The sequence below is a fragment of the Molothrus ater genome, chromosome 1 (assembly GCF_012460135.2).
Source record: "Molothrus ater isolate BHLD 08-10-18 breed brown headed cowbird chromosome 1, BPBGC_Mater_1.1, whole genome shotgun sequence".
In the NCBI taxonomy this organism is placed as follows: domain Eukaryota; kingdom Metazoa; phylum Chordata; class Aves; order Passeriformes; family Icteridae; genus Molothrus; species Molothrus ater.
The window spans coordinates 152,881,195-152,896,570 of record NC_050478.2 but is presented as its reverse complement, the minus strand read 5'-3'; the positions used below and the strand labels follow the sequence as shown (position 1 = coordinate 152,896,570).

The window sequence follows — 15,376 nt, the reverse complement described above, 5'->3', positions numbered from 1 at the left end:
GATTTCCATTTATTCCCTGCCTTTTCTTCCACTTGATCTGCCTGAGCTCAGGTTTGGTGGCTACAGACAACATGAGAGAGTTTATCCAGACCTTGCTCCACTAAATTCCATGCTGCTTTTTCCATTTCAGACAAGGCAGTTCCTGCTCCTGGATGGGAATTTCTCTTTGTTCTTACCTTTATTTACACCTTTAGCTTTTCTTCCTGTATCCTTCAGGTTTGGGGAGGCTTGGCCTCTAAACAAAGAGCACTTAGAGATGTCTCTGCCTGTTTGTTCTGAGGCAGGTGAGGCCAGGTTTAATGGAAGTTTTCCATGTATTCCACTGTTCCTTGGATAAATGCTCTCCTCCTGCAAGGCCTGCCCTGAGCAGCACAGCATTGAAGTAGGTTTTAGGAGAGTTGTAAACTCCCCAGTCTTTACAGCCTTGTAATTGTGTGTTAAATGATGGCTAAAAGGACCTTTAGAACAGTCTGAAACTGCTGGGCTGAGAGAAGTCTCCAGTGGAATTTTATAGTGGAAAATACAGTGAAGAAGAATGGCTGCTCCAAGGATTTCACCACACAAGAAGGGTCAGTAAGAACAGGAATAAAAACTCTGTGGTGCTGCAGAGATGAAATGGAATGTGTTCTGGTGTTACCTGTTCCAGCTGAACCCAGGTGTAGGTTTTTGTCCTGTTTCTGGTTCTGAAATGATTTGAGGATTGGTAGCTTTGGACAGTGCTTTTTGCTTCTCTTTAAGCATTTGAGTGTTTTCATTTCCAGGGAGATCCTGTCCTGCTGCATTCCGTAGTTTGGCCAGGCCAGATCCTTGCAGGATTCCCTTCTTTTTCTGTCTCTGTGCCCCTGACAAAGCTGGCTCCCAACTGGGATAAGAAAGAAGTGCCATCTTCCTAAGTGCCACTTTGTGTCATTCATTAATGAAATAACCAATCCTGGAGCCCCACTCTGTGTAGTTCATTAATGAAATAACTCATCCTGGAGTCCCACTCTGTGTAGTTCATTAATGAAATAACCAATCCTGGAGTCCCACTCTGTGTAGTTCATTGATGAAATAACCAATCCTGGAGCCCCACTCTGTGTAGTTCATTGATGAAATAACCAATCCTGGAGCCCCACTCTGTGTAGTTCATTAATGAAATAACTCATCCTGGAGTCCCACTCTGTAGTTCATTAATGAAATAACCAATCCTGGAGTCTCACTCTGTGTAGTTCATTGATGAAATAACTCATCCTGGAGCCCCACCCTGTAGTTCATTGATGAAATAACTCATCCTGGAATCACAGAGCAGCCCAGGGGCCTCGACAGGCCCAGGGCTTTGAGGGGAAGGAGCCTTGGTGAGGCTCTGAGGCCCCAGCCTGTCACAGCCAGGGATGTGGAGTCTGTCCCAGTGAAGGATTGTTGTCACTGCAGGCATTTCTCCCGTGCCCCAGGATGAAATCAGGCCTTTATATAGACACACAGCAGCACTCTGATCTGGCTGTGGATCTGCAGCCCTGGCACACAGCTCTCAGATGGGGGCTCACATGATGTGTGAATATTCACGTAGCTGTAGGAGCCCTGGGTTTCGTCGATGCTGCAAATGTGACCATATTCCATGTTTCAAAAAGGCATCCTGGCTTCCTTCTCCCTTGGGGAAACGTGGTCACTGTCCTCAAGTGTCCTGGGGAAGGGATGTGCAGGAGCAGAGCAGCACCCTGAGCATGGCAGGTCCCTGTCCCATCTGCTCCCAGTGCTGCTGTCCCCAGATCAGGGACTGTGGCAGGTCCCTGTCCCTGGTGGGATTGTGGCAGGTCCCTGTCCCATCTGCTCCCAGTGCTGCTGTCCCTGTTCCCCGTGCTGCTGTCCCCAGTGGGGCTGTGGCAGTCCCTGTCTGTGTCCCCAGTGGAGTTGTGGCAGGTCCTTGTCCCCAGATCAGGAGCTGTGGCAAGTCCCTGTCCCCAGAGGAGCTGTGGCACGTCCCTGTCCCTTCCTTCACTGCTGTCAAAGGTCTCCTTTGGGGTTCTGTGCTTTGCAGTGTTTTGCTTTGCACTGCTTTTGTGGAGATGCTCAGTGGGAAGCCAGTGAAGTGCTCAAGCTCCCCTGCCCTGTGCCCCCCATCTCTGCCCTCCTGATACCCTTTGAGAACTGAACCCACTGGAACAGAGGAAGGAATGATGTCAGAGCCAGGAAAGCTCCAGCCCATGTCCAGGGGCTGCTCTCCTGCCAGGGCTGCTTTTCCTTCTGCCTGGGGTTAATTTAGCTCTCAGCAGTCAGTCCCATCTCCCTTTTTTGCTCGCTGTTATTTTCAGCCTGTCTCCTTGTCCCCATGAGCTGTCACTGGCCAAAGCCAGACAGATTTAGCTCTTCTCATCTTTCCTGGTGAATCAGTGCCTCCAGCTCCCGCTCTTCCCTGTCCCAGCTCTGTGCACCCAAGGTGAGCAGGATCCCAGAGTTATTCAGGTTAGAAAAGACCTCCAAGACCATGGAGTTCAGCCTCTGACTGATCCACACCTTGTCACCAGCCCAGAGCCCTGAGTGCCACATCCAGTCAGTCATTCCTTGCACACCTCCAGGGATGGTGACTCTGCCCCTCCCTGAGCAGCCCCTGCCAATGCCTGCTGACCCTTTCTGGGAAGAAATTCTTCCTGATGTCCAGCCTAAACCTTGAGGCTGTAGTGTGATAGTTGAACTGACGTGCTGTGTCATATTGCACTGACTGAGCACGTGTCAGAGCAAAGTGCCAGGAGCTGAGGGTCCCAGACCCCAGCAGGACAAAGAGATCCTTCCTTCCTTCCCCTGGTGGGTGCTCAGCTCCTGTCACTCTGTGGATCATGTTCATGCCCATGTATGAGGCACCATGGGGCTGCCATCCATGGTTTTGTCTGATCCTCTCCCATTCCTTTTATGCATTTCAGTCCCACAGAATCTAGTGGCAATCAATTATTAGTTTACTTGAGCTTTATATCCAAAAGCATTTTTTAAGCCTGCTGCTGATATTTCATTTGGTATTTTACTGAGTTCCATTAATATCCCTAATTATTTTGTGATTACAAACATGGAATAATCATCTCCTATAAAGTTATTAATGGCATGAAAAGATAAAAAGGGTCTATCTCCCCCTCCTGAATTGGAAGGCCCCCAGCCTCCCCTCATATGGAATTATTTCAATTCTGTCTGCTTTACAGTAAAGCCATGCCTGACAGATCCTGACAGAGCCCAAATTCTCATTTCTCTCCTGATGGCTCTTACCTGGTTCTTCCTTGGAGCACAGCTTCCATGTTTTATACAAGTCTGATTGGTGAACCTTCACTTCATCTGCCGTGTCTGGAGTCTTCTCAGAATGAAATAGTTTGGCTTTTGAGGGACCTGGTTTTCATGGAATTCAACTGTTCCTCATGCGAGCCACTTGTGTGCCTGCTGAGAGCCACACGAGTTCCTCAGTTACTCCTGGAGTGGTGTCTGGGTGAGGAGCTGATGGTCACAGGAATCCTCCTGGGTCTCTCAGTCCATCAGCACAATGTCAGGGGTCTCGGGCTACCAAAAGCCCAGAATTTTGGAAATGCTCTATAAGCACCTCAGGCAAATGTTGGGACTCTTGAACACAAGTTGTCCAGCCCTTTTGATTTTTGAAAAGGTTATTGATGATATTTAATGGATTCTTCAGCTGCTGTTGAAGTGGGATCCCTCACCTTCACATGGCACCTGTCCCTTGTCACACATCTGTCCCAACATAAATCCAGATTCTTGCAGTGTGTATTTCCCGTGTCAGTATGACAGTCTCAAATGAACCTTTTGGGACATGTAAATGTGAGGATTGGGCACTGAGAGTCAGGGAATCAGTAAGGTTGGAAAAGACCTGTAAGATCAGCAGGTCCAGCCATCAACCCAGCACCACCATCATGTTCATCACTAAACCATGTCCTCAAGTGCCATATCCACATGGTTTTTGAACACTTCCAGATATGAGGGCTCCACCCCTGTCCTGAGCAGTCCATGTCAGGGCTGGACAGCCATCTACAGGAGGGAATTTTCCCAGTATCCCATCTAAACCACTCCTGGCACAACTTTGGACCGCCTGCCCTTGTCCTGTCCCTTGTTCCCTGGGAGCAGAGCCTGACCCCCACCTGGCTCCACCTTCCTCTCAGGGAGCTGTAGAGACTGAGAAGGTCCCTCCTGAGCCTCCTTTCCTCCAGGCTGAGCCCCCTCGAGCAGCCTCAGCTGCTCCTGGTGCTCCAGACCTTTCCCCCAGCTCTGTTCCTGGGCCTGGACTTGCTGATGCCCCTCAATGTCTTTCTGGTTCTGAGGGGCCCCAAACTGACCCCAGCTGTGTGCATCCACATGTAGACCATTTGTAAATTGATGCCTTTCCATCTTCTGCATGTGAAGCCCTTGAGCCCCACTCCTGTGGGTGTGTTTGGAGGAAGAACTTGGTTTTTCAGCTGCTCTCAAGTACAGCAGCTCTGAGCTTTGTCCCTTGAGTTCTGTCCCTTGAGTGCCTCCAGCTCCCGCTCTTCCCTGTCCCAGCTCTGTGCGCCCAAGGCGAGCAGAATCCCAGAGTTATTCAGGTTAGAAAAGACCTCCAAGACCATGGAGTTCAGCCTCTGACTGATCCACACCTTGTCACCAGCCCAGAGCCCTGAGTGCCACATCCAGTCAGTCATTCCTTGCACACCTCCAGGGATGGCGCGGTTGGTGTCTGCCGTGCCCCTGGCAGGCTGCAGGAGTGCTCAGTGATGAGTTGCAGGGCACAGCAGCAAATTCAGACTGCCCCAAATCTGCTGTCCCTGGCTGCTGCCTGAAAGTGAATCTGTCCAGGTGGGCAGCAGCTCTGGTGTGTGCAGCTCCTGCTGAAAGCTGGGAATTCCTGCAGGAGCACCTGAGCCTGTCAGCAGAGAGGGGTGGCTGGGTGGGTCCCTTCCACCCAGACTGCGAAAAATGTCAATGGCTCGTTTTTAAAATTGTAAAAGTTTAATAGTAACAAAATGGTTATAAAAATAGTAATACAATTAGAGTAATAATAATTTGGACAATTAGAATTAGGACAATATGAGACAATAAAAACAAAGAGTTAGGGACAGTCCAGGTACCTCTTTCTGGGCAAAATAAGCCTGAAAAAGGACCCACGTTAACAGAGGATTAACCCTTAAAAGCAACAGCCTGTTGCATATTCATGCACCTCATCCATGATGCATAAATTCCATTCAAACACAGGATTCTGGCTGGTCAGTGTCAGCTTCTTCCTCTGAATCCTGCCAGCACCTTTGAGGCAGGAAGAAGTTCATTTCTTCTGATAAGAGGGCCATAAATTCTCTCTGAAAGATTCAGGTGTCCTGTGGCTGCTATCTCGCTGTGAGTTCTTTCTTTAAAAAACGTATCCTACATAGCACAGTTTCTATTTTAACAATTTTTATAACCTAAAACTATATTTAACACAGTACTTAAGAGAATGAATACAGCATTACTTTCTAACACAACACATATAATATTCATTTGAATATTTGTGAGAAGCCAATCATAAAATGCGTGCATTTTTCACACAAACCATTCCATGATTCCATTTTAAAAGACAGTTACACCAAAAGCCAAATGAGACCTGGGTTGAGGTGGCCCTGGGTCATGTTTGGTGTGTCCCCAAAGAGGCACAGGCAGGACTGAGGGCACAGGGTGTGGAACTGCTGAGTGTTTTTGGTGCCAGTGATGGTGAATGGTTCCCAGTGGAATCCCAGGGCTAAGGATGGCAGTGTGACCGTGTTCACAGGGGTCTGAGGATGAGGGAAGAGACGAGGATCTGATTCCATGTTTCAGAAGGCTGATTTATTATTTCATTACATATATTATATTAAAACTATACTAAAAGAATAGAAGAAAGGATTTCCTCAGAAGGCTGGCTAAGAATAGAATAGGAAGGAATGTTAACAAAGGTTTGTGGCTCGGACTCTGTCCGAGCCAGCTGTGATTGGCCATTAATTAGAAACGACCACATGAGCCCAATCCCAGATGCACCTGTTGCATTCCACAGCAGCAGATAACCATTGGTTACATTTTGTTCCTGAGGCCTCTCAGCTTCTCAGGAGGAAAAATCCTAAGGAAATGATTTTCCATAAAAGATGTCTGTGACATGGCAGCTTGAAGTGTAGCAGCTTTTCCAATTTCCCCACTTTTCCCTGGCACTGCAGCACCTTTCCTGCAGGGCTGTTCCCTGCTGAGGACCTGGGAGCGTGCCGTGCTCTCCATGAAGGTTTGTGCTTTCTGCAGAGCGAGAAGCAGCACAGATTAGATCATCTGGATGGTCTGTGGGTGGATCCCTGCCTTTGGGGGAAAATACAAAAGGATAAAATACCCCATGAAATCCATGGCAGGAGCAATGGCAAGGAGGGAGCTGAGCTGTCCCTGCTGGGGGCAGCTCTGTGCTGTGCTTTCAGTGGTTTCAGTGTGGTTTTGTGGCAGTCCAGGCAGCCCAAGAGCAGCCTTAGGAAAGAGGAGCTTGGGGGAGCAAACAGCTTCAGGGTTTAGAGCCAGAAACAGCCTGAGCTGCACCTTGAGGGGCCATTCCAGGCTGCTGGATCCAGGTCCTCTTCTTGAGGCTCATGTTCACATCAGTTACTGTTTGCACAGACCTCAAACATCCATCCACCAACCTCCACAAACCACACTCGTTTTTGATTTTCTTAGGAGTTTGAAATCTTTTCAGCCTACATGTATTTATATCTAATTCAAGCCCCTTTGCTGCAGTTGTCTCAGTATTTTTAATCTGGCCTGTCTTCTCCTTGGGGCTTTGCTTTTCAGTGAACATTGATGGACAAAAGGTTCTTCCTCCTCAGGCCAGTTAGCTTTTCTGGCAGGTTTCCCCCTATTTTTAGACTGGTTTGCTGAATTTGTGAAATCCAGGGGGTTTATGGAATATCTTTCTGTTAGTTTACAGCATCAGCTTCCCATGCAGCTCAAGTGACTTTCTGTGACCAGTGACATCAGACAGTCCTCAGTCATTTTCCAAAATCATGATCCTGTCCAGTGGATCCAGGCACTGAGCAGACCTGGGAAACACCAGGATCCTGCTCTCAGACCAGTCTGTAATCCCTGCCTGAAGCCCTGGTTTGCTATAATTCCTGTAAATTCCTGTAATTCTTGTCTGAAGCCCTGGTTTGCTATAATTTCTGTAATCCCTGGTTTGCTATAATTCCTGTAATCCCTGCCTGAAGCCCTGGTTTGCTATAATTCCTGTAAATTCCTGTAATTCTTGTCTGAAGCCCTGGTTTGCTGTCATTCTTAGAAACTTTTGTGTTGAATATAAAATTACACAATTTCCTGATCACCAGGATCCTCAAGTCCAGTTTCTGGCCCTGCACAGAGCAGCCCCAAAAATCCTCCCATGTGCCTGAGAGCATGGTCTGAGCACTCCTTGGACTGTACAGATGTGAGTCTTCAGAGCATTCCTAGAGTCCAGTGTGTCTGGGTGGAAAAACAAGGGGTTTGTAGTTAGCTCCTAATACGGTCATGCAAGAAGCATTGTCTGGTCAGGAGCTGGTTTGAGTTGGGCTGTCTTGGTGCTGCCTCCTCACTACCCCATTTCTGTCTTGCTTGGGTATTCCAAACCTTGGAATTTTACTGAGTTTCTGGCTCTTGCACAGAGACAGTGAGCTGATGGCAGGTCTGGAACCAGGGATTTCCCTGGGAAGATCCCTGAGTGTTCTGCTGTTACCTGGGCACCAGAGGAGCTGGCAGAGCAGAGCACCTCAGCTTGTTCCACATTTCCTGCAGGGGGTTTTGGTTTGGCTTTTGTTTTAACCCTAGCAGAATATGTGTAGGGGGATACAGTATGGGTAAATGAAGGTGGTGTAGAATGTAATCTTATCCCCTAAAGATTGCAGCTGGACCAATTACTAAAGATTAGGAGCAGGCCTGATGTTAACAGGCCACAGCTGTAGCCAATAAGAACAGTGGTATAAAAGAGTGGATTGGTGGGAACTGGAGCCAGATGACTGCTGCAAGGACCAGGAGCAGGCACTGCTTAGAGGAGCTGCCTATGAGAAACATTGGGGAGATTGAAACTCTGGCAATATGGAATCCTTGCACCATGATGATAATAGAACTCTTGATGTATAAGACAACAAATATGGAGCTCCACAAGACGTTGGTTCTGTCCCTGCAGAAGTGAAGGAGGGTTGGGAGGGAAGTGTTAAGGAAGGTGATCCCTGCTCCCTTTGCTGCCCATGCTGTGGCCATGTGCAGCTGACACACCTGACATCTCTGCAGCAGCCTCTCTCCATCCTGGGCTTTGTTTCCAAAGAGGTGACATGGGGGACAGCCAGTTTGGTTCTCTGGAGGAGCCTGTGCTCATTTCTGTCACTGAGCTCCCCAGCTCCTTGGCCCTGAGAGAGTCCTCTCTGTCCTGGTCCTTTCCCTGTGTCCTACCACGTGCTCCCTGTCTTCCTTCTCCTGACTGTGGCATTGGGAATGGCTCATGCTGGTGTCCCTAAAAGAAACAGCTTCAGCCTGAGTCACATCGGCTGCTGGCAGTGGGCATGGCTGGGTGTGTGGAGGTGGGAGGTAGGAAGGAGGAGAATTGTGGATTGCTCAGCTGTGATCCTGAGCAGCTGGGGCAGAGGGGAGCTGAGCATCTGGGGCTTTTGGACTTGTGTGTTATTTCCATTAATACAGCAAAGCCAAGTGCCCACCAGAGTCTTCTGGACAAGGTGCCATCCTTGTCACTGCACACTGCTCTGGGGTGCCCTGGAATGCCCCAGTGGCTGCTGGAATTACACTCAGAGGGAGCCATGGTGGAGCCAGGCTGTGGTGTGAGCACTGTCCCTGTCCTGTGATCCAGTTCAAGTCCAAACTGCCTGCCCAGTTTGCCTTGTGCTGGAATTCCCTCTGCTGTGTCCACTGTGGGCAAGCTGACTGTTGGCTCAGGGCTCAGCTGTGGGAGGGGATTGGTGTGTTCCATGGGTTGTGGGGGTGCTGCCTCTGAGGCACGAGTGCCATGGCTCCCACAGTGTGTCCCACAGGTGCCACGGCCCCCCCAGTGTGTCCCACAGGTGCCATGGCTCACCCACAGGTGTCACAGTTCCCCCAGTGCCAGGAGATGGCCCAGAGCTGCTGTTTGCCATGCAAAGGAGCCGTGCCTGGCTCTGGGTGCCCTGACCCACAGCCCCCTCCCCAGAGGTGCCAGGGCCCCCCCTGTGCCAGGAGATGGCCCAGAGCTGCAGTTTGCCATGCAGAGGAACCCAGAGCTGCAGTTTGCCATGCAGAGGAACCCAGAGCTGCTGTTTGCCATGCAAAGGAGACGTGCCTGGCTCTGGGTGCCCTGACCCTGTCCCTTGTGTTGCAGCTGACCCTGACCATCGTGCGGCAGACGGGCGGGCTGGGCATCAGCATCGCGGGGGGCAAGGGCTCCACGCCCTACAAGGGGGATGATGAGGTAAGGCCTGTCCCTGTCACTGTCCCTGTCCCTGCTGAGCCAGCTCCTGCTGGGGACTGGGTGTCCCTCATGGGAGCTTTGGGGCAGGTGGGAGCAGCCCTGGATGCCCCCAAAGGGAGGGTGGTGGGGTGGAGCAGGATGGGGAGTGAGCTGAATGAGCCATGGTGGTGGGATGGAACGGACCCCACCAGGATATGGGGGATGAGCTGGATGAGCCATGGTGGTGGGATGGAGCAGACTCCACCAGGATATGGGGGATGAGCCATGGTGGTGGGATGGAACAGACCCCACCAGGATATGGGGGATGAGCTGGATGAGCCATGGTGGTGGTGTGGAGCAGACTCCACCAGGATATGGGGGATGAGCCATGGTGGTGGGATGGAACAGACCCCACCAGGATATGGGGGATGAGCTGGATGAGCCATGGTGGTGGGATGGAGCAGACCCCACCAGGATATGGGGGATGAGCTGGATGAGCCATGGTGGTGGGATGGAGCAGACCCCACCAGGATATGGGGGATGAGCCATGGTGGTGGTGTGGAGCAGACCCCACCAGGATATGGGGGATGAGCCATGGTGGTGGGATGGAACAGACCCCACCAGGATATGGGGGATGAGCTGGATGAGCCATGGTGGTGGTGTGGAGCAGACCCCGCCAGGATATGGGGGATAAGCTGGATGAGCCATGGTGGTGGGATGGAGCAGACTCCACCAGGATATGGGGGATGAGCTGGATGAGCCATGGTGGTGGGATGGAGCAGACTCCACCAGGATATGGGGGATGAGCCATGGTGGTGGGATGGAGCAGCCTCCTGTCCCTGAACCAAGAGGGTCTGAGCTGGAGCTGCCATGGCAGCAGGGCTTCCTCCCCAGCTGTGGGGCACAGGGGATGGGGTTGTTCCCCACCTGGTGGCATCAGCTGCATCCTGTGATTCCAGTTCCACTGGAAGAGAGTTAAGGTGTCATTCCCTTGTCTTGTGGCTCACCTGGGACAGCCTTGCCATGGGGCTCCTGTCCCTCTTGTCACCTTGGGGTAGCCTTGGAATGGGATTATTGTCACCTTGGGGTAGCCTTGGAATGGGGTTCCAGTCCCTCTTGTCACCTTGGGGCAGCCCTGCCATGGGGTTCCTGTCCCCCTTGTCACCTTGGGACAGCCCTGCTGTAGGGTTCCTGTGTCCCCCTTATCACCTTGGGGCAGCCCTGCCATGGGGCTCCTGTCCCTCTTGTCACCTTGGGGCAGCCTTGGAATGGGGTTCCTGTCCCCCTTGTCACCTTGGGGCATCCCTGCAATGGGGTTATTGTCACCTTGGGACAGCCCTGCTGTGGGGTTCCTGTGTCCCCCTTGTCACCTTGGGGCAGCCCTGCCATGGGGCTCCTGTCCCCCTTGTCACCTTGGGGCAGCCCTGCCATGGGGTTCTTGTCCCCTCTTGTCACCTTGGGGCAGCCCTGCCATGGGGTTCTTGTCACCTTGGGGCAGCCCTGCCATGGGGCTCCTGTCCCTCTTGTCACCTTGGGGCAGCCCTGCCATGGAGCTCCTGTCCCTCTTGTCACCTTGGGGTTTCTGTTCCCTCTCCCCAGCTCCTGAGCTGCCATGTCCCCTCATGGTGGGTTCGGGACTGGCCAGGGGCCGGGGCTGAGGGGTCTCCGCACTGCAGAGGGGTAAGGAATGGGCTCTCCATGACCAGAGGGTTTTGTTTCCAGGGCATCTTCATTTCCCGCGTGTCCGAGGAGGGTCCTGCGGCTCGGGCAGGGGTCCGTGTTGGTGACAAGCTCCTGGAGGTAAGCACTGACTCCTGGCAAAGCAAGTGCTTCTGATAGCTTGGAGGGGAGGTGTGAGATGATTGGGGATGGATTTGCATCACACATGTTTTAGACCAAGGTGTGTAAGAGCTAAACAAAATCCCACTGGCTCAGAGATAGTTGTTTAATTTATGTCACCATGAACCTTTTGTTGCTTTATAAGCTCCTGCATTTGCTCTGTCCCAGCTCTGAAGTGTTGTGTGGCCCAGGTGGGAATAAATACAATACAAGAACACATACCTGGGCAGAGCAAAAGTGAACCCAGTAAATAACTTCTTACCCAGGGAGCCAGCCATGGGGATTGTTTGGGTGGGAAGGGACCTTGACACTCATCTCATTTCACCCCTGCCATGGGCAGGAACACCTTCCACTACCCAGGCTGCTGGGCTGAACCCTGGTTCTCCCTTTTGTGCCACCCTGGGGATGATCTGCTCTGTGACATCCCCACACCGAGGGACTGTCACACTGACACACAGGGCTCTGTCACACTGACAGCTCGGGGTGTTCCAGGGCTGTGAGCAGCTGCATGTCCCTCCTGGAAGATGGACAGGGGTCAGCCTGAGTTGTGTTGAATTGTGCTGAGTTTTGTTAGTGGAGATGGTTCTGTGTGGGGTTATCTGTCTGGGATGTTACCTGTAGGGATGATACAGGTGTAGGGAATTCAGGACTCTCTGTGGGGAAGGAATTCCTCTGAAAGGGCCTTTCCTTGGCTGCCCTGGCCTGGGACAGGTAGCAGGTGCTGTGGGAAGGCAGGATAACCTCCCAGAGGTCTGGGCACACCTGTGGGAGCAGGGCCCAGGTGGGGTGTGAGGGGTTGAGCCAGTTCCCTCGGGCAGCAGTGGCTGGGGTTGGGATTGGGATGGGTATGAGATTGGGGCTGTGTGAGATTGAGTTGGGTGCGAGGGGAGTCTGGATGTGAGGTTGGCCTGAGTGTGAGAGGACACTGGGCATGAAGTGAGGCTGTGTTTGAGGTCAGGGCTCTGTGCAGGTTGGGCTGGGTGTGAGGTTGGGGCTCTGTGTCTGGGCTCTGTGTCAAGGCAGGCTGTGTGTTGGTCAGGGCTCTGTGTTTGCTGGTCTCTGTGTTGGTCAGGGCTCTGTGTTTGCTTGGCTCTCTGTTAGGCTGTGTGTTGGTCGGGCTCTGTGTTTGTTGGGCTGTGTGTGAGGTTGGGCTGGGTCTGAGGTCAGGAGTCTGTGTTTGTTGGGGCTGTGTGTGAGGTTAGGGCTGTGCATCAGGGCAGGCTGTGTGAGGTCAGGGCTCTGTGTTTGTTGGGCTCTGTGTCAGGGCAGGCTGTGTGCTGGTCAGGGTTTGTTGGTGTCTGCGTTTGTTGGGGCTCTGTGTCAGGGCACGGTGTCTGTCCCTGCACTGTGTGAGGCTGGGCTCTGTGTCAGGGCAGGCTGTGTGTTGGTCAGGGCTCTGTGTTTGTTTGTCTCTGTGTTTGTTGGGCTGTGTCTCACAGCACATTGTTTCTCTCTCCCTGCCCAGGTGAATGGCATGTCCCCGCACTGTGTGTGTTGGTCAGGGCAGGCTGTGTGTTGGTCAGGGCAGGCTTTGTGTTGGTCAGGGCTTTGTGTTAGTTGGGCTCTGTCTCACAGCAGGCTGTCTCTCCCTGTCCAGGTGAACGGCGTGTCCCTGCACTGTGTGAGGCTGGGCTCTGTGTCAGGGCAGGCTGTGTGTTGGTCAGGGCTGTGTTTGGGCTGTGTCTCAGTCTCACAGCACGCTGTCTCTCTCCCTGCCCAGGTGAACGGCGTGTCCTGCACTGTGTGTGAGGTTGGGCTCAGTCTCACAGCACGCTGTCTCTCTCCCTGCCCAGGTGAACGGCGTGTCCCTGCACTGTGCCGAGCACCACGTGGCGGTGGAGGCGCTGCGGGGCTCGGGCAGCTCGGTGTCCATGACGGTGCTGCGGGAGCGGATGGTGGAGCCCGAGAACGCCATCACGGTCACCCCGCTGCGGCCCGAGGACGATTACAGCCCCCGGGAGCGGCGCGGGGGGCTGCGCTTCCCCGAGGGCCCCGAGGCGGCCGCCGAGCGCTTCTCCACCTGCCTCATGCGCAACGAGAAGGGGCTGGGCTTCAGCATCGCCGGCGGCAAGGGCTCCACGCCCTACCGGGCTGGGGACACGGTCAGTCCGAGCCCTGGGACCCAAATCCTCATCCCTGGGCGTGCAGCCGGGCAGCCTCTGCCGGGCAGGGTGCTCTAAAGTCAGGGAATCACGGAATTCTAGGATGCTTTGCGTTTGGAGGGCCCTTAAACCTCACCTTGTGGTGGGCAGGTTCCACTGTGCCAGGTTGCTCCAGGTCCTGCCCACCATGACCTTCAACACTTGCAGGGATCCAGGAGCAGCCACAGCTGCTCTGGGCACCCTGTGCCAGGGCCTCACACCCTCCCAGGGAACAATTCCTGCCCAATGTCCCATCCATCCCTGCCCTCTGGCACTGGGAGGCCATTCCCCTTGTGCTGTCACTCCAGGCCCGTGTCCAAGTCTCTCTCCCTCTTTTTTATAGAAGGAGGGTGGCTGGGGCTCCCAATCCCTGCCAGTGACATCTAATCCCACTGCTGCCCTCCTGGCACAGATTCCAGGCCCTGGGCCACGGCAGGATTTGCTGCCAGGGGCTCTGGGAGCAGAGGGTTTGTGTGGAGTGGGGAGCCGACGGGAAGGGGCAGGGCAGGGGGGAGGACTGAGACCTGCCTGGGTTTGGGGAGCCAGGCTCAGGCAGGGACAGCCCGGGCTGCTGTGACCCTCCCGCCTGTGCTGCAGGGCATCTTCATCTCCCGGATTGCAGAGGGAGGGGCAGCCCACCGGGACGGGATCCTGCGCGTCGGGGACAGAGTCATCTCGGTGAGTGCAGCGGAGGGGCTGGCTCGGCAGGGGCTGCTCCTCTGCTACTGGAGCTGCGTTTTGGGGCTCCTTTCTTCAGCTCTGGGCCTTCTGGGACAGTGTTTAATTTGGGTGGTTCTCCCCTGTCTGGGGGTGGGTGCAGTTACACCTGCCCTTTACCCAAGGGGAAGGAAGGAATGGAATGGAATGGAGGGAGGGGACACAGCAGCGCTGCCCAGCCTGGGGTCCCTCTGGAGCCTGGGGGGCTCAGCCACGGGGAGGGGGAGCCCCTTGGGGCACAGTGGAGTGGGCTGGAGCACAGGGAGCTGCCCAGGGGTGCTGTGGAGCAGGGCAGGGGTGCCCCAGTGCTTCCCTGCTTCACGTGGAGCTCCGGCCTGCCGTGCTGTCGCTGCGGATCTCGCTGCTCTCACCTGTGTCTCTGCCTCCTGCTCCTCACTCCCCTCCTGCGGGAGCCTCTCCTCAGCCTCCTGACCCTCCTCCCACGCTGCATGCTGCCTCTGGGCACCTCCAGCTCCTGGTGCTGGTGGTGGTTTCTGCCCAGCTGCCGTGGTGTTGCCGCGGCGCTGGCGTGAGTAAGCACTGATACAGCCTCGTCAGTGCTGGCTTCTGTCTGCTCTATCCCTGGGCTGGGGCTGGCTTGGGTTTGCTCAGGCACAACATTTTAGTGCAGGTCTGACGCTTGGCAGGAAGCTTGAACTGGTGTGGCATCTCTCACTCCCTCCTTGTGCTCCCCGCTGCCCAGAATCAAGCCCTGACCCTGATTAATGCCAGATAGACTGGATTATTTTGGATTTGTTCATGTTTTGATGCTCCATGGTACAGAGGCAGTACTGAGGCCCATCATTTGTGGTTGGTTTGCTCAACCTGTGGAAAAAGGAGACACAAAACCTTAGAACAGATTCAAAAGTCAAACCTGCCTCCACCCGGCTTCAGCAGCTCTATTTATATCCATGGGCAGCATCGTAGGAAAAGCAGATCTAATTCCCTAGTAATAGCTTGCAGTGGATTCCTCATGGGATGTGTGAGTTCAGGGCTTACAGAGCTGGGGCCTCTGCTGCATTTTGATGTGGCTGAAGTGTTGCTGTCATTATTCCTGACATCCCTAGAAGGGTCTCCTTGGCTACCTGTGCTCAGGTGTGTGTGACCATGGGGGTTTGGTCACTATTCCTGACACCCCTCAGTTCCCTGTGCTCAGGTGTGTGTGACCATGGGGGTTTGGTCACTATTCCTGACACCCCTCAGTTCCCTGTGCTGAGCTGTGTGTGACCGTGGGGTTTGGTCACTATTCCTGACACCCCTCAGTTCCCTGTGCTCAGGTGTGTGTGACCATGGGGGTTTGGTC

The 15,376-nt window shown here is 53.6% G+C and overlaps 1 protein-coding gene across 1 annotated transcript in view; it reads left to right on the top strand.

Moving 5' to 3' along the window:
• Positions 1-15,376, top strand: part of SCRIB (scribble planar cell polarity protein) — a 110,180-nt gene that overhangs the window by 59,308 nt on the left and 35,496 nt on the right. The window contains exons 17-20 of the mRNA XM_036404404.1: positions 9,308-9,397; positions 11,099-11,176; positions 13,009-13,317; positions 13,954-14,034. Coding sequence (XP_036260297.1) covers positions 9,308-9,397; positions 11,099-11,176; positions 13,009-13,317; positions 13,954-14,034 — 558 coding nt within the window. The remainder of the gene's footprint in view (positions 1-9,307; positions 9,398-11,098; positions 11,177-13,008; positions 13,318-13,953; positions 14,035-15,376) is intronic.